At 51.1% G+C, this 23,295-nt stretch overlaps 3 protein-coding genes across 3 annotated transcripts in view; 2 read left to right on the forward strand and 1 right to left on the reverse strand.

Moving 5' to 3' along the window:
* The window catches only part of LOC308130605 (1-phosphatidylinositol 4,5-bisphosphate phosphodiesterase eta-2-like), a gene marked incomplete at its 5' end in the record, with an annotated part of 52,182 nt that extends 48,256 nt beyond the window's left edge, over positions 1 to 3,926 (forward strand). The window contains 1 exon segment of the mRNA XM_080497009.1: positions 1,559 to 3,926. Within this exon segment, the coding sequence (XP_080353135.1) occupies positions 1,559 to 3,240 (1,682 nt within the window). The 3' untranslated portion in view covers positions 3,241 to 3,926.
* A 2,210-nt stretch (positions 3,927 to 6,136) lies between these two features.
* On the forward strand, positions 6,137 to 15,819 carry LOC308129893 (putative glutamate receptor). The gene is made up of 10 exons (XM_080496009.1): positions 6,137 to 6,241; positions 6,349 to 6,420; positions 10,537 to 10,568; positions 10,974 to 11,153; positions 12,358 to 12,596; positions 12,773 to 12,870; positions 13,129 to 13,346; positions 13,436 to 13,655; positions 14,444 to 14,691; positions 14,843 to 15,819. Exons 2-10 carry the CDS (start codon positions 6,360 to 6,362, stop codon positions 14,918 to 14,920), a joined length of 1,374 nt encoding a protein of 457 aa, XP_080352135.1. The 5' UTR covers positions 6,137 to 6,241; positions 6,349 to 6,359; the 3' UTR covers positions 14,921 to 15,819.
* Positions 15,820 to 17,737: 1,918 nt separating this feature from the next.
* pdyn (prodynorphin) lies at positions 17,738 to 22,681 on the reverse strand. The gene is made up of 3 exons (XM_080497037.1): positions 22,562 to 22,681; positions 20,186 to 20,315; positions 17,738 to 18,342 (listed from the first exon to the last, which is right to left on the reverse strand). Exons 2-3 carry the CDS (start codon positions 20,306 to 20,308, stop codon positions 17,761 to 17,763), a joined length of 705 nt encoding a protein of 234 aa, XP_080353163.1. The 5' UTR covers positions 20,309 to 20,315; positions 22,562 to 22,681; the 3' UTR covers positions 17,738 to 17,760.
* Positions 22,682 to 23,295: the final 614 nt, after the last annotated feature.

The raw sequence follows: 23,295 nt of genomic DNA on the forward strand, positions 1-23,295 counted from the left end.
GTCTCCCCCATTGTGTCATGACTCACAGTCAACCTTCTCCTGGAAGTGATTCTTTTATTTTGACAGTCACCATAATAACAATCGAACTTGGTGGTCTGTCCACTAGAATGTCACCAACAGTCAATGTCATCGATTACTGTATGGAGACTATATATAGAACGTATGGAGACTATATATAGAACGTATGGAGACTATATATAGAATGTATGGAGACTATATAAAGACTGTATGGAGACTATATATAGAACGTATGGAGACTATATATAGAACGTATGGAGACTATATATAGAATGTATGGAGACTATGTAAAGACTGTATGGAGACTATATATAGAACGTATGGAGACTATATATAGAACGTATGGAGACTATATATAGAATGTATGGAGACTATGTAAAGACTGTATGGAGACTATATATAGAACGTATGGAGACTATATATAGAACGTATGGAGACTATATATAGAATGTATGGAGACTATATATAGAACGTATGGAGACTATATATAGAATGTATGGAGACTATGTAAAGACTGTATGGAGACTATATAAAGACTGTATGGGGACTATATATAGAATGTATGGAGACTATGTAAAGACTGTATGGGGACTATATATAGAATGTATGGAGACTATATATAGAACGTATGGAGACTATATATAGAACGTATGGAGACTATATATAGAATGTATGGAGACTATGTAAAGACTGTATGGAGACTATATAAAGACTGTATGGGGACTATATATAGAATGTATGGAGACTATGTAAAGACTGTATGGGGACTATATATAGAATGTATGGAGACTATATATAGAACGTATGGAGACTATGTAAAGACTGTATGGGGACTATATATAGAATGTATGGAGACTATATATAGAATGTATGGAGACTATGTAAAGACTGTATGGAGACTATATATAGAACGTATGGAGACTATGTAAAGACTGTATGGGGACTATATATAGAATGTATGGAGACTATATATAGAATGTATGGAGACTATGTAAAGACTGTATGGGGACTATATATAGAATGTATGGAGACTATATATAGAACGTATGGAGACTATGTAAAGACTGTATGGGGACTATATATAGAATGTATGGAGACTATATATAGAATGTATGGAGACTATGTAAAGACTGTATGGGGACTATATATAGAATGTATGGAGACTATATATAGAATGTATGGAGACTATATATAGAATGTATGGAGACTATGTAAAGACTGTATGGGGACTATATATAGAATGTATGGAGACTATATATAGAATGTATGGAGACTATGTAAAGACTGTATGGGGACTATATATAGAATGTATGGAGACTATGTAAAGACTGTATGGGGACTATATATAGAATGTATGGAGACTGTATGGCGACTGCATAAAGACGTGTTCGTTGAGACAGAAGGTAGAAGAAGGTCCACGTCAGATGTGTGGGTCCTGGTTGTGAGCCCGTCCTGTCCACACACAAGCAGCTCCAATCAAACACTTATGGGCCTTGTTTTATCGCCAAGAGGCTAAATGTACGTCTTTTCCTTCCTGCAGACTCTCCTGCTGTCCAGAGACTGACCACTCCACTTCCATTTCTTGCACTGAACCCAGAAGACAGCAGGAGCATCCCCTCGGTTCCTTTGGCCTCGACTCCGAGTCCCAGCCCGTCCCCACGTCACTCATCCACACCGCCGCCATCGCCGTCCACTCCGACCACTGCAGACTGCCCGCCTCCTCTGGCTGGGATGGCCCGGCGCCCCCCCAAGGTGAGCCGGGAGCTGAAACCTCTTCCAGCGGCTCCGGGCTCTGTGACGACCCGGACTGAACCAGCCGGACCGCCGCCCGGTGGGCAGGACATCCGGGGTCACACGGAGCCCACCTCATCCCAAAGAGAAACCCAAGACCCAACCTTACCAAGGAGGAATGATATGGAAGAGGAGCGTGACCCTGAACCGGAGCCGCCTGCTGCCGCCTCCACTCCCGCGGCCCCTGCAGCTCCAGCGGCCGCCACCAGGCGGAGCCAGCTGCCGTCGCACGCGCCGGTCAGAAGAACAAAGAGCGAGGGTCGCGTCTGGGCGAACGCAGCAGCAGGTGGGCCGACCCAGTCGGTAGTGCCGGAGGTCTTCCTGGACGCCACGGTGAACGACCGCCTGTGGAGCAAACTGGAACCGGGCCGCGACGGCGGGTCCTCCTCCAGCAGGTCCTCCTCCAGGAGGTCCTCCTCCAGCAGGTCCTCCTCCTCCAGCATCTCCTCCAACGACACCGTCATTGACCTGTCCCTACCGAACTTGGCCAGGAGGAGACTGACCAGCCTCCCGGCAGCCGCCGGCGTCCGTCGTGGCCCCCCCGGGGCCGGCCCCATCCCCCAGCACACCGTGCAAGTCAGCAAGAGCAAATCCAACCCCAACCTCCAGCAAGGCCCGTGTCTGACAGATGAGTTGAAGCCCCGCCCACTGCAGCCGTGTCAGCAGCGCCCTGTGGACTCCCCTGGCCGGCTGACTCAGAGGAGGCACACCTGGAGCCGGCTCTACATGGAGGAACTCAGGCAGTCCTTAACCAGGAAGCCCTCCGCCACACCAGGAGCCTCCGGAGCCTCAGGAGCCTCCGGAGCCTCAGGAGCCTCAGGGACCATGTCCAAAAGCCTCGGCGATCTCACCTCGGACGACATCTCCAGCAACTTTGACAGCAAGTATCGCAGCATCAGTCGCAGCTTCGTCCAAAGGCCGGCCAGAGACCAGCGGCGTAAAGGGGCCCCCGGGAGGACGGAGCAGGCCAGCTCCCTGACGGAGCGGCTCCGGAGGCTGGCCGACGTGGAGCCGCTGACCGCCGGCGACTTCAACCGGGAAGACGCGTCCAGCGAGCCTCCGGAGGACATGCTGGTGAGGAGGACCTCGTCCAGGAGTCAGAGCAGGGTCCGTTACATTGCAAACCGGGCCAAGAAGGCCCAGGAGAGGCAGAGGCTGCAGGGCCTGGCCCAGGGTCCGGTCCAGGGCCCGGTCCAGGGTCCGGTCCAGGGTCCGGTCCAGGGCAGGAGTGGAAGCAGAACCAGCCCCATGGAGGAGCGAGGGAACCCAGAAGGAGCGTGCAGCGTGGCCCGGAGTCCCTGCAGCAGCCTGGACCTGCTGAGTCAGCTCGGCCCCTTCAGACCCCCCCGCCCCCGCCACACAGTCCCAGACCTCCCCAGACCTCCCCAGACCCGGAAACCAGTGAGCCGCGTTTCAGACTCAAACTCTTAATAATGTCCTGAGAGTCCCAGGGAGAACCGGTCGCGGCGGAGACGAGGCTTCCAGACCTTCTTCCTCCTGCAAACCTGCAGGATCCTTCTTCTTCAAGCAATCACGACCAACCACAAACCTGACGGTGCGGATAAAGGACCCGTCCAGCTGCGGGTCCGTTTGAACCAAATGTGAGAGGATGGCCAGAATGTACTTAGTGAGATACAGGATTTTTTTTTTTTATAAACGTTTACCGTCTCTGCTCTCTAGTTTGTAGAGCAGTACATGAATGCACAGTAGCAATAGAGCACCTTCAGTAGACAATCCTTTGACCGTTTACTTCCATTGGTTCAAGTCGACTGTGCTGAGAACCTCCGTCGTGATCACGGAGGAGCGACTTCCCGCGCGGCGGCGTCGGAACACGGTGTAGTTTTAGTGGCCGACGCCGAGTTTCATCTCATCGTCGATCAAAACGAAAAGAAATGACATCCTGCAATGCAGGATTCTAGTTTTTTTTCTAGATTCTGTGAGTAGTGTGTACGTTTGTAAACTGAGCACGCTCCCGATGTTTGACCCGAGGCATGACCCCGCCGTGTCTCTTGATGTGCATGTCTTTCCTGCACGCTGACCTTCATCCTCAGGCTGTGCTGTTTTTACAAAAAAAACGTTTTTTTTTAAAACTCTTTACACAGAGATTTGTTGATCATCTGAGCTTCTTTGGAATTCCTTGGACCGTGTCGTCGTCTCGTCAACGCTTCGTCCCCCAGAGAGGAACTGACCGGTGTCCAAGCACGTTTATTTGTCGGACCTGCGACACCGCTAATCTGCCAGGCAAACCCCCCTTTTTTTTTTTTTGTGCACAATTTTAGAGACGACGTTTAATTCAAAAGATGTGTAAGTATGACATGAATCAATGTGATAAATAAAAGCCCAGTGCTCCCCAGCTGTGTTTTCTTTGCTCTTCGTCCAGTGGCAGCGTCTCGGTTCCAGACGCAGAGCAGGAGTCACACCGACACAAAGGGTCACGAAAAAAAAAAAAGCCTTTGGGCTTTTTGTCTTGGCAGCGTCTGGCGGCTGCACTAATTATGGCCTCTGCTGGGCTCAGTGTTTACCTTGTTCAGAACCGCCGCCAAACCTAGAACTAGACCCCTGGCAGGAGGGGGACAATGTTCCAGAACAAAGACTTGGAGCTGCTGGAGCTCGGCGGGGAAAACAGCGTTTCAGGTTCACTTAGCAATACGTCTTCAACGGCTGCACTTATCTAGATTAAAGTCCCGCCGCCCGGAACCCGGGAATCCCCCTGGAAAGCGGAACGTTTACTCTCTGCCACTCAGGGCAATGGTGGGAAAACAGAAATGTGTTGCGGGGGCGAGACATGTCCCGAGATTGAGACGTCCTCCGTGACGCCCCCCCATGTTTTCCCAGGATCCCGGCTTGTCGGTCGGAGGTTTTTCCAACGCCGGCGGCCACCTCTGGAGAGCCGGCGGACGCTGCCAGGCCTCTTCTTCAACTCTGTAAGACTTTAGGAAGCGTGACATGCTCATTTCAGCCCCGCGGACTCTTCACTGCTCGGTGCACACACACAAAAGACGGCTTCATTGGGATTCCCAGAAAAAGCCCACAGTCCCTCTTCAAGCCGCTTTTATCTGGACGGTTTGGCCTCCGATCCGGAGCCTCCAGGTTCAGGCCCGGGGGGGGGGGGGGGGGCTTCAGGCCTGGGAGAAAAGATTCGCTCTCACAGAGTGAATGCCGTCAGTCGCCGCTTGCTCGTCAAAGGATTCCCGCAAATAAATCAGTCGGGTTTGTGAGACGCTGTTTTTCCACAGAGGCCCGGCAGCTTGTGGTGGATGTAGTGTGAAGAAAAACACGCTGCAGCTCCAGGAAATAACACACCTCTTGATGATGAGGATCGTCCTGACAGCAGCAGCTGCTCGTAACGCTCTTATGTCGCCTCTTCATTATTATTCAGTTTCAGCCAATGTTAGCTTCATTTCAAAACAACATTACAACAATCTGGGCTTTTTTTTATTTTTAGATCCTGAGAGCCCCCTAGTGGTGAAAATTATTATTTAAAAAAAAAATCTTTTAATTGGCAAGTCCATGATTGTCTGATGTCCTTCCCACCCTTTAGTGAAAACTTAATTCAGGACACAACTGAGTAAGGAACACAGATACATAAAACTGCTGGATGGGAAAACTAAGACGTAAGTAGTTAAAGAAAAGAAAACTGAAGGAGACTTACAGAAACAAATCGATGGAGGAGCATCGAGTTAGTTTCTGGGTGAATAATAATGTTGAATTGTTCTATAAAGGCTTTATAAAGGGTTGCCAGGTTTCACTGGAAACAGAACGAGAGAGAGAGAGAGAGAGAGAGACCTGGGGGGTGGAGAGACAACTGGGTGTAGGTAGTTTGGACAAAGTGTCTGGCTTGAAGAAAATGGAAGAAGTTGAGAGTGACGTAGTTCAATCCTGGCTGGAAGCTCCGTCCTCGTGGTGAAAATGATGGTCCGTTCAAACAAGCTAGTGAACATTCAGGTTGTGTAACGTGGCCGTTGTTCAACGCTCCAGTAAACACGAGCAGATGTTGTTTAAAGTTTCACAGCTGGATAAAAAAAAATCCCCACAATCTCTCAACTTGTTTTGGTCTCGACGTTCAGAATCCCTTCGTTTCCAGTCAAATCCTCCTGAATGTGCTAAAGATCAACCTGAAAACTGCGTCCGGCTCCAGTAACTTGATCTGATCTCAGACTTCCACTACAGTTGGTACCTCGTTTGAGACCCCCCCCACCCCCCCCCCCCCACCCCCATCCTACCCCCCACTCCCCGTCTCTCTCCTCCCTCTCCTCCTCCTCTTCCATATATAAGCCCACGCTCTTGTTGTGCTCACAATTTCTGGAGCTCCTTCAGTGTTTCAGTACTTCAGAACTTCAGTGTTTCAGTGTTTCAGTACTTCAGTACTTCAGTGCTTCAGCGTTGCGGACCAGTTGCAGTGGACTCGTTGGTCCCAGCGGGATCTGAGCAGGTAGGACCTCGTCCCACGTTGCACCAGGTGACTTCTCAGACCCGGTCCCAAGTGGGACGGTCCCTTTCGTCGGTGACGACGCTCAGGCCGGTACTGGTTCTCCTCAGGTGGTTCCATCATGGGCGTCGGTGTGGTTGCGGTCTGGTGTGCGGCTGCCATGGCTCTGGTCGTCACTGCAGGTAATCTGACTCCACTGACAAACCACTGCTGATTCTTGGTTCCTTTGTTTTCCTTCTGTCGTCTCCAGACGGACGATGCAGCTACTGGTAAACAAGTCACATGTAGTTTGTTCTGACCGATGCATTGTTTCGACACCGTCACCTGCACCGTTGGGCGGTGACTACTGACTAACTGGGTCTTGACTGACCCATGTCGAAGTTTTCACTCATCATTCCCCAGTTGTACGATTGTCAAGTTCCGTCAAGTGAATGGTTTTGGATAAGAAACGCAGAACGTGGTGACGCCACAGTCACGACGCCCCCTGTGGGTCACCGTTGGTCCTGTGGTGTCACCAGGTGCTCATTGATTGGTTGATGAGACAAAGGGGAAGGACTGGACACGGTGCAGCTTCTTCGACACCAGTCCGGCGTTTCATTATGTCTGAGGCTTCGTCTGCGCTGAGGTCAGCAAAATGAGGTGAAAGACTCTGTCACTGCAGAGCCGAGTTGGGCAACGGCCGCGTGAAGACCACAGTTTGAAGTTTGATTGAAGATTAACGAGGGTCCAAAGCCTTTTTCTGAGCTCTTCTGTGGAGTGAAACCAGGAGTTCAGACAACGGATTCTCTGTACAAGATTGTGTTTTTCTACTTTCATATTATATTGTGATGATACTTGATAATGAGGGAACCTTCACTGCTGCTGCATTAATCTAACAGTGTTATATGATTTCTACTTTAATCTCAACAAAACATGGAAATCCTGGTTTATAAATGAGCAACACCAGTGAAGTTTCACGGTTGATAAAGTCGCCTTGTGGGGCGTAAGACGCTCGCAGGCCTATCGGTCGACAGCCTTATTTCAAAACATCACTGTGCAAAAGGTAGAATACCAAGATTCTGTTTTTTATCAGCACATATCAAGCTGAGGGGAGGCGCAGTTTTCTTTTAGTTTACAAATAAAACAGATTACTTATTTGTACCTTAGATACCTTAAATAATCTGTCATCCATTAGAAATCCAGTCAGCCAGTGTGATCACTTCCTGTTTCCCGTCATCCATCAGTGATCACTTCCTGTTTCCCCGTCATCCATCAGTGATCACTTCCTGTTTCCCCGTCATCCATCTGTGATCACTTCCTGTTTCCCATCATCCATCAGTGATCACTTCCTGTTTCCCCGTCATCCATCAGTGATCACTTCCTGTTTCCCGTCATCCATCAGTGATCACTTCCTGTTTCCCCGTCATCCATCAGTGATCACTTCCTGTTTCCCGTCATCCATCAGTGGTCACTTCCTGTTTCCCCGTCATCCATTAGTGATCACTTCCTGTTTCCCATCATCCATCAGTGGTCACTTCCTGTTTGCCATCATCCATCAGTGGTCACTTCCTGTTTCCCCGTCATCCATTAGTGAACAACAAAAATCTGTGGTCACTTCCTGTTTCCCGTCATCCATCTTTGGTCACTTCCTGTTTCCCGTCATCCATCAGTGGTCACTTCCTGTTTCCCGTCATCCATCAGTGATCACTTCCTGTTTCCCGTCATCCATCTTTGGTCACTTCCTGTTTCCCGTCATCCATCAGTGGTCACTTCCTGTTTCCCGTCATCCATCAGTGGTCACTTCCTGTTTCCCGTCATCCATCAGTGATCACTTCCTGGTTGCCATCATCCATCAGTGATCACTTCCTGTTTCCCATCATCCATCAGTGATCACTTCCTGTTTGCCATCATCCATCAGTGATCACTTCCTGTTTCCCCGTCATCCATCAGTGATCACTTCCTGTTTCCCGTCATCCATCAGTGATCACTTCCTGTTTCCCCGTCATCCATCAGTGATCACTTCCTGTATGCATGTTCAAGATCCTTCTGGAGTTAATCGGTTAAAACCTTTTTTTCCTTCATGGAATGGCACGTGGTTTCACATTCAAAAGGCTATTTTTGATTCAGCAGCCTGGATTATTTATTGACATTTGGCTTTCAAACATCCATAATTCCATTTGCAGTGTGAAAACTTCAGTCAGATATTGTGTAGACACTATGATCACTTCCTGTTCCCAGTCAGACTCCGTGAACTGTCAGCAGTGACCGCTGAGCCAGCAGGACCTGGCTGACCTCTGGAGTCCGGGGTCAGGCTCCGGATCGGTCCTGACATTTGATTCTTCCCCCCGCCGGCCCTGCAGGACCGCTGGACCGGTTCCAGAGCACCAGAACGGTTCACCGTCCACTGTCTGAGTCCATTTCTCACCAGCGGAGGGGCCACTGGCCTGCTGCGATGCAGAAAGCACTGTGATGAATCAATTAATGGTGGGGGTGGTGGAGAGGGGGTGGTGGGGGTGGTGGGGGTGGTGGGGGTGACAGGGATCTCCGCAGCTCGCCAGTCCTTCCATCTTCTCCAGAGGAGGCTGACGGGGCGTCACGGCTTCATGTGACCCAACAGGCTTCCCGTCGTTCTGGTGTGACATCTCAGACGGGTTGCGCCCCTGGTACCTCCGCTCGCCCCCGCCCCCGCCTCCGCCCCCTCCTGGTGGGGCTTGTTAGTGCTCGCCCCCGCCCCCTACTGGCGGGGCATGTTAGTGCTCGCCCCCGCCCCCTCCTGGCGGGGCATGTTAGTGCTCGCCTCCACCCCCTCCTGGAGGGGCATGTTAGTGCTCGCCCCCGCCCCCTACTGGCGGGGCATGTTAGTGCTCGCCTCCACCCCCTCCTGGCGGGGCATGTTAGTGCTCGCCTCCGCCCCCTACTGGCGGGGCTTGTTAGTGCTCGCCCCCGCCCCCTCCTGGTGGGGCATGTTAGTGCTCGCCCCCACCCCCTCCTGGTGGGGCATGTTAGTGCTCGCCCCCGCCTCCGCCCCCTCCTGGCGGGGCATGTTAGTGCTCGCCTCCGCCCCCTCCTGGCGGGGCATGTTAGTGCTCGCCCCCACCCCCTCCTGGCGGGGCATGTTAGTGCTCGCCCCCGCCCCCTCCTGGCGGGGCATGTTAGTGCTCGCCCCCGCCCCCTCCTGGCGGGGCATGTTAGTGCTCGCCCCCGCCCCCTCCTGGCGGGGCATGTTAGTGCTCGCCCCTGCCCCCTACTGGTGGGGCATGTTAGTGCTCGCCCCCGCCCCCTCCTGGTGGGGCATGTTAGTGCTCGCCCCCGCCCCCTCCTGGTGGGGCATGTTAGTGCTCGCCCCCCGCCCCCTCCTGGAGGGGCATGTTAGTGCTCGCCTCCACCCCCTCCTGGCGGGGCTTGTTAGTGCTCGCCCCCGCCCCCTCCTGGCGGGGCTTGTTAGTGCTCGCCTCCACCCCCTCCTGGCGGGGCATGTTAGTGCTCGCCCCTGCCCCCTCCTGGCAGGGCATGTTAGTGCTCGCCCCCGCCCCCTCCTGGTGGGGCATGTTAGTGCTCGCTGCGCCATTATTGCTCCAACCCCATTAAGAAAAAAAAACTAAACTAAACAACAAAAGAAGATGTTTAGGAACTTGAGCAGGGATTCATCGTGGTATCATTGATTCAGGTTTACAAACCAAAAGTTTTTTTTTTTTTTTTCATGCAGAAGTCTGAGTTCAAAATGCCATATTGTTTTGTCCATCTAAAAAAGACGCATGCTTCATGTAGTCTGGGTGTGACTGATGAGTCAACATGGGGAAGCTCTGGTTGTTTACGTACGTGTATCTCTTTGTTGTCTTTGATTTTATGGCTGCCAGAGGAAGAAAAGCAGCCCAGATAGAGACTGGCATTCAATCGACTCCTGACTTGTAGCAATGCCACATTCCAGGCGTTCCCCTGGAGACTGAGCTGATGTGACATGAAGAACAAGCGCTTTGTACGTCTCTATTCGCTTTGATGTTTCTCAAGGTCCCCCGTTCCGCCGCTCATTGCCGAACGCCACACAGGACGGAGCCGCTCTCTCACTTCTCCTGAACAACAACCAGCAACAAGCCCGGCTTTGTCCTGCGCCGGCTCTTTGGTTTATTTAGCGCTGCGACGCAGAAAGAGAACACATGAAGGGACTGGAGTGGACAATGTGCTTCTTTAAGCTTCCAGACATCAAAGCCAAGGAACTGGACCAAACCGGCCTCTCACTTCAGCCCCATGTTGATTTTGCCAACTTGCTTCATTCAGTCCAACATTTATTGTTGTGTTTGTTGTCTTCTTCTCCGTTCCAGATGTCAAGGAGTTATCAATCACCACCATAAAGGTATTCTTTATCCTTCTCTTTACGGGCTTGAATCTCAAGGTGCAACTATGTAGTCAGGAAATACAAGAAGCCTCTATTTTCTCGGTTCTTCTGTAACGTATTCAGAAAATGAAGTTGTTTCAAAGTGATAAAACACAACGTAAACCATCAATACAGTTAATAGAACCCACAAGGAACCAAACAATCGTACATTGTTCACAGTTTTCACATGAGCCAATTCATTCCATGGTATACTTCACTGCTAGGAGACAAACTGCGCGGTTTGTCATGTAGAAGACACAACTCTCTACTAGGGATCACACAGATGACGTGTTGACATGTGAGGTACCAGGTTACCTGGCAACCAGGTAGTCAGAGTACTCCATCATGTTCTAACCCCATCAAACCGCTGCTCTGGCCACGCAGCAAGAGCCCTACGTGATGAGCCGGGGCTCGGAGCTGGAGGGCTACTGCATCGACCTGATCGCCCAACTCTCCACCCAACTGGGCTTCAAGTACAAACTGCACCTGGTGAAGGACCACCGCTACGGAGCGCTGGACCCCAGCGGAACCTGGAACGGCATGATGGGCGAGGTGGTCCGAGGGGTAAGTCCTGACCGCCGGCGGCCTACCAGAACACTGGGACACGCTTCACTTGGGTCTTGTTGCACCAACGGGAAGGGGAGGGGAGGGTGAGGTGAGGGTAAGGTGAGAGGAAGGGGAGGGTAAGGTGAGAGGAAGGTGAGAGGAAGGGGAGGGTAAGGTGAGAGGAAGGTGAGAGGAAGGTGAGGGTAAGGTGAGAGGAAGGGGAGGGTAAGGTGAGAGGAAGGTGAGAGGAAGGGGAGGGTAAGGTGAGAGGAAGGTGAGAGGAAGGGGAGGGTAAGGTGAGAGGAAGGGGAGGGTAAGGTGAGGGTAAGGTGAGAGGAAGGTGAGGGTAAGGTGAGAGGAAGGGGAGGGTAAGGTGAGAGGAAGGGGAGGGTAAGGTGAGAGGAAGGGGAGAGGAAGGGGAGGGTAAGGTGAGAGGAAGGGGAGGGTAAGGTGAGAGGAAGGGGAGAGGAAGGTGAGGGTAAGGTGAGGGTTAGGTGAGAGGAAGGGGAGGGTAAGGTGAGAGGAAGGTGAGAGGAAGGGGAGGGTAAGGTGAGGGTAAGGTGAGGGTTAGGTGAGAGGAAGGGGAGGGTAAGGTGAGAGGAAGGTGAGAGGAAGGGGAGGGTAAGGTGAGGGTAAGGTGAGGGTTAGGTGAGAGGAAGGGGAGGGTAAGGTGAGAGGAAGGTGAGAGGAAGGGGAGGGTAAGGTGAGGGTAAGGTGAGGGTTAGGTGAGAGGAAGGGGAGGGTAAGGTGAGAGGAAGGTGAGAGGAAGGGGAGGGTAAGGTGAGGGTAAGGTGAGGGTTAGGTGAGAGGAAGGGGAGGGTAAGGTGAGAGGAAGGTGAGAGGAAGGGGAGGGTAAGGTGAGAGGAAGGTGAGAGGAAGGGGAGGGTATGGTGAGAGGAAGGGGAGGGTAAGGTGAGAGGAAGGTGAGAGGAAGGGGAGGGTAAGGTGAGGGTTAGGTGAGAGGAAGGGGAGGGTAAGGTGAGAGGAAGGTGAGAGGAAGGGGAGGGTATGGTGAGGGTAAGGTGAGAGGAAGGGGAGGGTATGGTGAGAGGAAGGTGAGAGGAAGGTGAGGGTGTAGTGTTACTTTAGCGGTAGCATCACTGCTACGTTAACGCTCCTCCTGTAGTGTGACTGCGTTGTTATTGTTGTTGTTATTGTTGTTGTTGTTGTTGTTGAGCGCTCGCAGCATGAGCAGTGTGACTGTGTGTCTGTGGTCCGGCAGGAGGCCGACCTGGCCGTGGCCCCGCTGACCGTCACGGCGGTCAGAGAGCAGTTTGTGGACATGACGGCTCCCTTCATTCAGACCGGCCTCAGCTTCCTGCTGCAGCAGGGCGGAGCCTCGGAGGGCGGAGCCTCGGAGGGCGGAGCCTTCAGCCTGCTGGCCCCCTTCACCTCCGACCTGTGGGCCGGACTGCTGCTGGCCTTCCTCCTGACCGGCCTCTGTATGGTCCTGGTGGGCAGGTACCTGTCTGCCTGCCTGTCTGTCTGTCTGTCTGTCTGTCTATCTGTCTGTCTGTCTGTCTGTCTGTCTGCCTGTCTGTCTGTCTGTCTGTCTGTCTGTCTGTCTGCCTGCCTGTCTGTCTGCCTGTCTGTCTGTCTGTCTGTCTGTCTGTCTATGATTGTCTCTTCTGCTACAGGATCAGTCCCACTGAGTGGGCGGAGCCACAGACCGACGAGCACAGCTTCACTTTCCTGCACAGCTTCTGGTACATCACCGGAGCCCTGACCCTGCAAGGTAACACACACACACACACACACACACACACACACACACACACACACACACACACACACACACACACACACACACACACACACACACACACACACACACTGCTCATGTGACCTCTGATCAAGTCTTGCAGCACTCAGATTAACGAATCTGGACGTGACTGATCTGGCAGATGTTAAACATCAGAGCGTTTCATAGTCCATGTCCCCCGGGGGGGGGGGGGATCTCCTGTCCCTCAGCTGATCCCCCTGTGTCCCCCAGGTGCTGGTCCTCACCCCAAAGCCTTGTCTGGACGTGTGATTGGCGCCATCTGGTGGCTGTTTGCCATACTGCTGCTCGCCTCCTACTTCGGGAACCTCCACCTGATGCTGCACTCAAACAACAAGCCCCCCCACATCAAGACCTTCGAGGACCTGGCCAACCAGGATGTGACGGACTACGGCACGGTGGACGGAGGGTCCACCATGTCCTTCTTCAAGGTGAGACCACGTCCTTCCAGCCAGGGCCCCGGCGGGGGGGGAGGGGCGAGAGTCCACCTCCCCTTGCTAACCACAGCGAACCCTCCCAGTTGTCAAAGAACCCAGTGTACCGGCGGATGTACGAGCACATGGAGCGCAGGAAGAGCTTCGTGTCCAGCATGGAGGAGGGCGTCCGCCGCGCCCAGGAGGGGAACTTCGCCTTCATCGGTGAGGCCGTGTCCCTGGACCTGGCGGTGGCCCGTCACTGCAAGCTGAGCCGCTCCAAGGACGTCATCGCCATGAGGGCGTACGCCATCGCCGCCCCGCTGGGTGAGTCCGCCCAGGTTCCTGGTCTCTCCTTACGGGACCTGCTGGTTGGTCGGTCACTGAGGGAGGCCAGGAGGAACCCCTTTAAAGGTTCAAGGTTCAAGGTTCAAGGTGTTTTATTTGTCATTTCCACAGTAAAAGCAGGTTCCACAGTGTAGTGAAGTTCTTACAGAAGCTGTTCAGAAGTCTGATGGCGACGGGGAAGAAGGAGTTTTTGAGTCCATTTGTTTTGCATTTCAAGCTTCTGTCCCTCCGGCCTGAGGGCAGAAGCGTGAACAGTCTGTGTTGTGGATGGGGGGGGGGGGGTCTTTTAAATAAAAAAAATACCCCAAATACCCGGCATGAGGCCGGACTGTCCTGTTCACTCCGGCCGAGTGTGTCAACAAGGGGACACAAAGAGTCTCTAACAAGAAGAGACTTGAGAGGCTCAGACTGGTACTTGTCCACTTTGGGACTTGGACTTCCAGGGGAAGTCCTACTTTCAAGGTCCTACTTTCAAGGTCCTACTTTCAAGGACTTTGAAGTCCTTCAAAGTAGAGGCTGTCTTGACCTCCCTGATGAGACTGGGACCTGGTTCTATAGGATTGGGACACACAAACACACACACCAATGCTTCACCATGCTATGACTAAGTCCAGTGTCTGGCTCAAGGACACCTCAACTTGTAGACAGATGGGCGTTTGAACCTACAACCCCCCCCCCCCCGGCGCTTTGGCCCGGGAGCAGAGTGACTGGGTCCAAGACGCTCCCCCTGGCGACTGGTCGTAAGAGAAGTGCTTGTTGTCCGCCAGGCTCCCCCCTGCTGAAGAACCTGAGCGTCGCCGTGCTGAGGCTCAGCGAGTCGGGTGAGCTGGCGTACCTGCGGGACAAGTGGTGGGCCAGCAGCTGCAAGGACGCCGAGCCGCCGGCCGGCGGAGCCCTGCGGGCCCAGGACCTCCGTGGCCTCTTCCTCCTGCTGGGACTCGGCCTGGCACTGGGGCTCCTGCTGGGTCTGGTAGAACTCCTATCCAGGGCCCGAAGCCGCGCCAAGGACAGTAAGGTAAGTCACAGTAGGGTTCCAAAGGTGTAGCCCAAGGCCCCCTGCAGATTTGAGTTAGATGTTAGTGTTGACTGGTGCTTTTGTTGGATTGTGTTCTCTTGGCTTGGTGTTCCACACATTAGCGTCACGGTGGTTCTCCTGTCACTTGCAGAAGTCCTGCTGCTCTGTGTTGACCTGGGAGTTGAACCAGCGGTTCGGCAGCAAGGCTCCCAGTGCAGAGCAGAACTGAAGCCAGGAACAGTCCTGGTTCGTCGCGTGGCGGTCGTCCTCTTCAGGAAGCGACCGGAGCACCGCCAGTAGCACCAGCTTACCGCTAGCAACAGGAGTGCTAGCATCATTAACACTATTTAGTTCCTGTTCATCTCGACACGCTGGCTAGCAGAGTAGCACCAGCTTACCGTTAGCAACAGGAGTGCTAGCATCATTAACACTATTTAGTTCCTGTTCATCTCGACACGCTGGCTAACAGAGTAGCACCAGCTTACCGTTAGCAACAGGAGTGCTAGCAGTATTAACACTATTTAGTTCCTTTTCATCTCGACACGGTGGCTAGCAGAGTAGCACCAGCTTACCGTTAGCAACAGGAGTGCTAGCAGTATTAACACTATTTAGTTCCTTTTCATCTCGACACGCTGGCTAGCAGAGTAGCACCAGCTTACCGTTAGCAACAGGAGTGCTAGCATCATTAACACTATTTAGTTCCTGTTCATCTCGACACGCTGGCTAACAGAGTAGCACCAGCTTACCGTTAGCAACAGGAGTGCTAGCAGTATTAACACTATTTAGTTCCTTTTCATCTCGACACGGTGGCTAGCAGAGTAGCACCAGCTTACCGTTAGCAACAGGAGTGCTAGCAGTATTAACACTATTTAGTTCCTTTTCATCTCGACACGCTGGCTAGCAGAGTAGCACCAGCTTACCGTTAGCAACAGGAGTGCTAGTAGTATTAACACTGTTCGGTTCCTGTTGATCTCGACCCGCTGGCTAACAGAGTAGCAGCAGCGTAGCGTTAGCAACAGGCCAGCAGCGCGAGCAGCATTAACACTATTTAGTTCCTGTTCACCTCGACACGCTGGCTAACACTGCTGCTTTATTGTCAGCGCAGTTTTGTTTTGTTTCGCTTGTGTATCCCAAATAAATCTGACAAAACCCAAAGTGTTGTGCTCTTCATGGTTTCTACCAGCACTAGCGTCAGTATCTGGTTCTGTCAAAGCCTCAGAATTGATTTCAAATGAATGTAAACCGAGGAGCCTTGCTGTTCTGAAGGTCTGGCTCAAATATATTTTCCACCGTGTCCCACAGTTTGGTCCGTCATGCAGCAGTGGCGCACGCCGCCATCGGGTTCACCACAGAGACACGGGGTGATGTCACTCCTCTGACCTCTGTGATGCCACTCGTCTGACCTCTGTGATGTCACTCCTCTGACCTCTGTGATGTCACTCCTCTGACCTCTGTGATGCCACTCTCCTTTGACCTCTATGATGTCACTCTCCTTTGACCTCTATGATGTCACTCTCCTTTGACCTCTATGATGCCACTCTCCTTTGACCTCTGTGATGTCACTCCTCTGACCTCTGTGATGTCACTCTCCTCTGACCTCTGTGATGTCACTCCTCTGACCTCTGTAATGTCACTCCTTTGACCTCTGTGATGTCACTCCTCTGACCTCTGTGATGTCATCTCCTTTGACCTCTATGATGTCACTCCTCTGACCACTATGATGTCACTCTCCTCTGACCTCTGTCATGTCACTCTCCTCTGACCTCTGTGATGTCACTCTCCTCTGACCTCTGTGATGTCACTCCTCTGACCTCTATGATGTCACTCTCCTCTGACCTCCGTGATGTCACCCTCCCCCATGATGTCACATTGGGGGTGCTTGGGGCGGGGCCTGGAAGGTAAACAATCACACCCCAGGATCCATCTGGACAACATGCAGCATGCATGTGAAGCTCCTCACTGTAGTGATTTAAGCTCTTCACTGTAGTGATAAAGTGTCTCACCGTAGTGATAAAACTCCTCACTGTAGTGATGAAGCTCTTCACTGTAGTGATTTAAGCTCTTCACTGTAGTGATGAAGCTCCTCACTGTGGTGATTTAAGCTCTTCACTGTAGTGATTTAAGCTCCTCACTGTAGTGATTTAAGCTCTTCACTGTAGTGATTTAAGCACTTCACTGTAGTGATAAAGTGTCTCACCGTAGTGATAAAACTCCTCACTGTAGTGATGAAGCTCTTCACTGTAGTGATTTAAGCTCTTCACTGTAGTGATGAAGCTCCTCACTGTAGTGATTTAAGCTCTTTACTGTAGTGATTTAAGCTCTTCACTGTAGTGATGAAGCTCTTCACTGTAGTGATAAAGCATTTCACTGTAGTGGCGATGCTCCTCATTGTAGTGATGAAGCTCCTCACTGTAGACATAAAGCTCCTCACTCTAGTGATGAAGCTCCTCACTGTAGTGATAAAGCGTCTCACTGTAGTGGTGAAGCTCCTCACTGTAGTGATAAAGCGTCTCACTGTAGTGGTGAAGCTCCTCATTGTAGTGATAAAGCATCACACTGTAGTGGTGATGCTCCTCACTGTAGTGATGAAGCTCCTCACTGTAGACATAAAGCTCCTCACTCTAGTGATGAAGCTCCTCACTGTAGTGATGACGCTCTTCACTGTAGTGATAAAGCTCCTCACTGTAGTTATAAAGCTCCTCACTGTAGTTATAAAGCTCCTCACTGTAGTGATGAAGCTGCTCTCAGTACTTGTGAAGCTCCTCACAGTAGTGATTTAAGCGCTTCACTGTAGTGATGAGCCTCCTCACCACTACAGTGATCCAGCAGTGATCCAGCAGATCAGGTGAACTACGTGCAGTTTTATTGGTTCTTCAGTAAACAAGCATCGTTTAATGAACAACAGATGAGGATGCAGTCAGAGAAAGATTTTACACAGAAGGACACTGGAAACAATCAGGAACAGCTGACAGCCAGGAGAGGCCGCTGTCTGCCGCCCCTCTCTCTCTCTCTCTCTCTCTCTCTCTCTCTCTCTCTCTCGCTCTCTCTCTCTCTCTCTCTCTGCAGGCTTCATAAGCCGCCCTCCTCGCTCGACCACGGCTCCTCCACTGAGCGAGACGACATCTTGAAGTGGCGGCGCAGAAAACCTCCGTAACGTTTGTCCCACTTCAGGGTGTTGAGCTTTGGTCGGATCCTCCTCATGAAGCCGCCATAGCGCTTCTGCAGCTCCTGGTTCTCCGGCAGCTCCTGGTTCTCCTGCAGCTCCTGGTTCTCCGGCATCTCCTGGTTCTCCTGGTTCTCCTGGTTCTCCTGGTTCTCCTGCTCCATGGAGCTTCTCCTCTTCGTCTTGGGTCCGAATTTGCGTAAAAAGCCGCCGTAACGTTTGACGTAGGGGCCGAGAAGCTGCTGCTCCCGCGGGGCGTCTCCGTCCTCCAGCCTCTTCAACAAGTCCTGGACCTTGTGGGACGGCGTCCTCGTCTTCAGCACCGAGTCGAGGCGCCACGGAGAACCGAAGATTTGGTTCTTGTTCTTGTCGATCCTCTTGATGAAGCCGCCGTAGCGTCTGACCAGGCCGGCGTGCGAATCGCCGTCCGGCGGCAGAGTCGCAATGCAGCTCTGCAGCTCGTCTTCGTCACACTGTCCACTGCAGGACTGCAGGACGCGGGGACAAGAAGACAAGAACGTGAGGACAAGAGGGTGAAGACAAGAACACGAAGACAAGAACACAAAGACAAGAAAAGTGAAGACAAGAACATGAAGACAAGAACGTGAAGACAAGAACGTGAAGACAAGAACACGAAGACAAGAACACGAAGACAAGAACACGAAGACAAGAACGTGAAGACAAGAACATGAAGACAAGAACGTGAAGACAAGAACGTGAAGACAAGAACACGAAGACAAGAACATGAAGACAAGAACGTGAAGACAAGAACATGAAGACAAGAACGTGAAGACAAGAACGTGAAGACAAGAACATGAAGACAAGAACGGGAAGACAAGAACACGAAGACAAGAACACGAAGACAAGAACACGAAGACAAGAACATGACGACACGAAGACAAGAACGTGAAGACAAGAACGTGAAGACAAGAACGTGAAGACAAGAACACAAAGACAAGAACATGAAGACAAGAACGTGAAGACAAGAACATGAAGACAAGAACGTGAAGACAAGAACGTGAAGACAAGAACATGAAGACAAGAACGTGAAGACAAGAACACGAAGACAAGAACACGAAGACAAGAACACGAAGACAAGAACATGACGACACGAAGACAAGAACGTGAAGACAAGAACGTGAAGACAAGAACACGAAGACAAGAACGTGAAGACAAGGACGTGAAGACAAGAACACGAAGACAAGAACGCGAAGACAAGAACACGAAGACAAGAACGTGAAGACAAGAACGTGAAGACAAGAACGTGAAGACAAGAACACGAAGACAAGAACACGAAGACATGAACAAGAAGACAAGAACGCGAAGACAAGAACGTGAAGACAAGAACGTGAAGACAAGAACACGAAGACAAGAACACGAAGACAAGAACACGACGACAAGAACATGAAGACAAGAACACGAAGACAAGAACATGACGACACGAAGACAAGAACGTGAAGACAAGAACGTGAAGACAAGAACGTGAAGACAAGAACACAAAGACAAGAACATGAAGACAAGAACGTGAAGACAAGAACACGACGACAAGAACATGAAGACAAGAACACGAAGACAAGAACATGACGACAAGAGCACGAAGACAAGAACACGAAGACAAGAACACGAAGACAAGAACAAGAAGACAAGAACACGAAGACAAGAACACGAAGACAAGAACACGACGACAAGAACATGAAGACAAGAACACGAAGACAAGAACAAGAAGACAAGAACACGAAGACAAGAACACGACGACAAGAACACGAAGACAAGAACACGAAGACAAGAACACGAAGACAAGAACAAGAAGACAAGAACACGAAGACAAGAACACGAAGACAAGAACAAGAAGACAAGAACAAGAAGACAAGAACATGTTCATCCACTTTTCACGCCACACCTGAGCAGGTTAACAGGTTTGCAGATTAACAGGTTAACATCAGAGAGCAGGTTAACAGGTTAACAGGTTAGCAGGCTAACAGGTTAGCAGGTTGACATCAAGAAGCAGATTAACAGGTTAACAGGTTAACAGGTAAACAGGTTAGCAGGTTAATATCAGGAAGGAGATTAACAGGTTAACAGGTTAGCAGGCTAACAGGTTAGCAGGTTGACATCAGAAAGCAGATTAACAGGTTAACAGGTTAGCAGGCTAACAGGTTAGCAGGTTGACATCAGAAAGCAGATTAACAGGTTAACAGGTTAGCAGGCTAACAGGTTAGCAGGTTGACATCAGGAAGCAGATTAACAGGTTAACAGGTTAGCAGGCTAACAGGTTAGCAGGTTAACATCAGGAAGCAGATTAACAGGTTAACAGGAAGTGAGGGTTCTCACCATGCGGCTCAATGTGACGTCTGGACGGACGAAGACTTGGACACATTTCTCACAACGTGAAGAACAATTGGTAGAGATGAAGGACGGCAGGCTGAGTATCAAGACCAGGACACACCACTCCATCCTTCTCCTGAGGGGGGGGGGAGAGAGAGAGAGAGAGAGAGAGAGCGAGAGAGAGCGAGAGAGAGAGAGAGAGAGAGAGAGAGAGAGAGAGAGAGCGAGAGAGAGAGAGAGAGAGAGAGGAGAGAGAGAGAGAGAGAGAGAGAGAGAGAGAGAGAGCGAGAGAGAGAGAGAGAGAGAGAGAGAGAGAGCGAGAGAGAGAGAGAGAGAGAGAGATTATCAAAAACAATTTCATTTCCAACCATTTTGCAGAGGATATAAATGTTTCCATTGTGCGTCTTTGGAAGGAGAACCTAATCCTAACCTAACCTACCCTAACCTAACCTAACCTAACCTAACCTAACCTACCCTAACCTACCTCTAACCTAACTGAACCCTAACCTAACCTAACCTAACCTACCCTAACCTAACTAACTGAACCCTAACCTAACCTACCCTAACCTAAACATAACATAACCTAACCTAACCTAACCTAACTGAACCCTAACCTAACCTACCCTAACCTAACCTAACCTAAACCCCAACCTAACCTTACCCTAACCTAACTGAACCCTAACCTAACCTACCCTAACCTAACTGAACCCTAACCTAACCTACCCTAACCTAACTGAACCCTAACCTAACCTACCCTAACCTAAACATAACATAACCTAAACCTAACCTAACCTAACTGAACCCTAACCTAACCTACCCTAACCTAACCTAACCTAAACCTAACATAAACATAACCTAACCTAACCTAACCTAACTGAACCCTAACCTAACCTACCTAACCTAACCTAACCTAACCTAACCCAACCCCAACCAACCTAACCTAACCCAACTGAACCCTAACCTAACCTAACCTAACCTAACCTAACCTAACCTAACCTGTGAGTGACGGAGGGAAGGGTGGAGCGACGCCATCACACCTGATCACTGATGAAATAAACTGCAGAGGATATAAATGTTTCCATTGTGCGTCTTTGGAAGGAGAACCTAATCCTAACCTAACCTACCCTAACCTAACCTAACCTAACCTAACCTAACCTACCCTAACCTACCCTAAACCTAACCTACCCTAACCTAACTGAACCCTAACCTAACCTAAACCTAACCTACCCTAACCTAACTGAAACCCTAACCTAACCTACCCTAACCTAACTGAACCCCTAACCTAACCTACCCTAACCTAACATAACATAACCTAACCTAACCTAACCTAACTGAACCTAACCTAACCTAACCCAACCCAACCCAACCTAACCTAACCTAACTGAACCCTAACCTAACCTAACCTAACCTAACCTAAACCTAACCTAACCTAACCTACCTAACCTAACCCTGTGAGTGACGGAGGGAGGTGGAGCGACGCCATCACACTGATCACTGATGAAATAACTCCTCCTCCCTTCTGGACAAAACAATTTACACAGTGAAACTTCTCCAAACGCTCCACACCCACCAGAGAGAGAGAGAGAGAGAGAGAGAGAGAGAGAGGAGAGGAGAGAGAGAGAAGAGAGAGAGAGGAGAGAGAAGAGAGAGAGAGAGAGAGAGAGAGAGAGAGAGAGGAGAGAGAGAGAGAGAGAGAGAGACACAAAGGGAGAAGGGGGAAGGAGGGATGAGAGCGAGAGAGCAAAGAGAGAGAGGGAGGAGAGAAAAGGAGGAGAGCGAGGGAGGAGAGAGGGATGAGAGAAAAGGAGGAGAGCGAGGGAGGAGAGAGAGGGATGAGAGAAAAGGAGGAGAGCGAGGGAGGAGAGAGAGGGATGAGCGATATATACAGTATATATATAGAGTCGATGAAGTCGCAGTGCAAAAAATGTCGTAGAAATTTTTTTTACATCAAGTGAAGGTATGAAGGTGAAAACAGGTGTGTGTGTGTGTGTGGTGTGTGTGTGTGTGTGTGTGTGTGTGTGTGTGTGTGTGTGTGTGTGTGTGTGTGTGTGTGTGTGTGTGTGTGTGAGGGCTGAAAGTTTCCTGGCCAGGAGGAAACTGAGCGACCGGGTGACTAAAGCTGGAGCCCTCCACCCAGTCGGCGGCGGTGGGAAAGCCCTCCACCCCGCTGAGGGGGGGGGGGGGGGTTGGGGGGTTCGACTCCCGCAGTCAATCCCCGAGGTAACGCTGACACACGCTGACACCGACCGGCAGCGAGCTGCACGCTGACACGCTGACCCCGACGTCAACGGACACTGGGGGTGTAACGAGACAGACTGGAGCCGTGCTAGTTGGTGCCTGGAAAAGAAGTTTGAGGAGAGGAGAGAAAGTGGAGGGTCTTACCTGAGGACTTGGACTGTTTACTGTGTTCACCCTGCCACATTCAACAGCTCTCTCACTCGCTCGCTCTCTCTCTCTCACTCACTCGCTCTCTCTCTCTCTCTCTCTCCCTCTTACTCGTTCCTCCACACACTGACTGCAACGCTCACATCCTCACTTTGCTTTTATCACTTCACATCGTCCGTGTTCATCATGGGAGAACCAATGGGAGGGGAGATACTGAAAGCGCACACACACACACACACACACACACACACACACACACACACACACACACACATACACACACATACACACACACACAGTTTTGACAAACAATTGCACAGGGTGGGGCTTCGTCATCATTATAATAATCAAGATCATCATCACCATCGTCATCATCAAACACCATCGTCATCATCAACACCATCACCATCGTCATCATCAACACCATCGTCATCATCAACACCATCACCATCGTCATCATCAACACCATCATCATCATCAACACCATCAACATCGTCATCATCAACACCATCATCATCATCAACACCATCACCATCGTCATCATCAACACCATCGTCATCATCAACACCATCACCATCGTCATCATCACCATCATCATCCTCACCTCCACCACCATCACCACCATCACCATCACATCCACCACCATCACCACCATCACCATCATCATCCTCACCTCCATCACCACCATCACCATCATCATCCTCACCTCCACCACCACCCTCACCTCCCCC

Source organism: Blennius ocellaris, assembly GCF_963422515.1.
Source record: "Blennius ocellaris genome assembly, chromosome: 5".
Classification (NCBI taxonomy): domain Eukaryota; kingdom Metazoa; phylum Chordata; class Actinopteri; order Blenniiformes; family Blenniidae; genus Blennius; species Blennius ocellaris.

Coding starts and splice junctions, on each gene's coding strand:
- LOC308129893 (XM_080496009.1), top strand. CDS start 6,360: ATGGGCGTCGGTGTGGTTGCGGTCTGGTGTGCGGCTGCCATGGCTCTG. Junction 13,347..13,435: donor CCACCATGTCCTTCTTCAAG/GTGAGACCACGT, acceptor GAACCCTCCCAG/TTGTCAAAGAACCCAGTGTA. Junction 13,656..14,443: donor CGCCATCGCCGCCCCGCTGG/GTGAGTCCGCCC, acceptor GTTGTCCGCCAG/GCTCCCCCCTGCTGAAGAAC.
- pdyn (XM_080497037.1), bottom strand. CDS start 20,308: ATGGAGTGGTGTGTCCTGGTCTTGATACTCAGCCTGCCGTCCTTCATC. Junction 18,343..20,185: donor ACGTCACATTGAGCCGCATG/GTGAGAACCCTC, acceptor CGCGTCCTGCAG/TCCTGCAGTGGACAGTGTGA.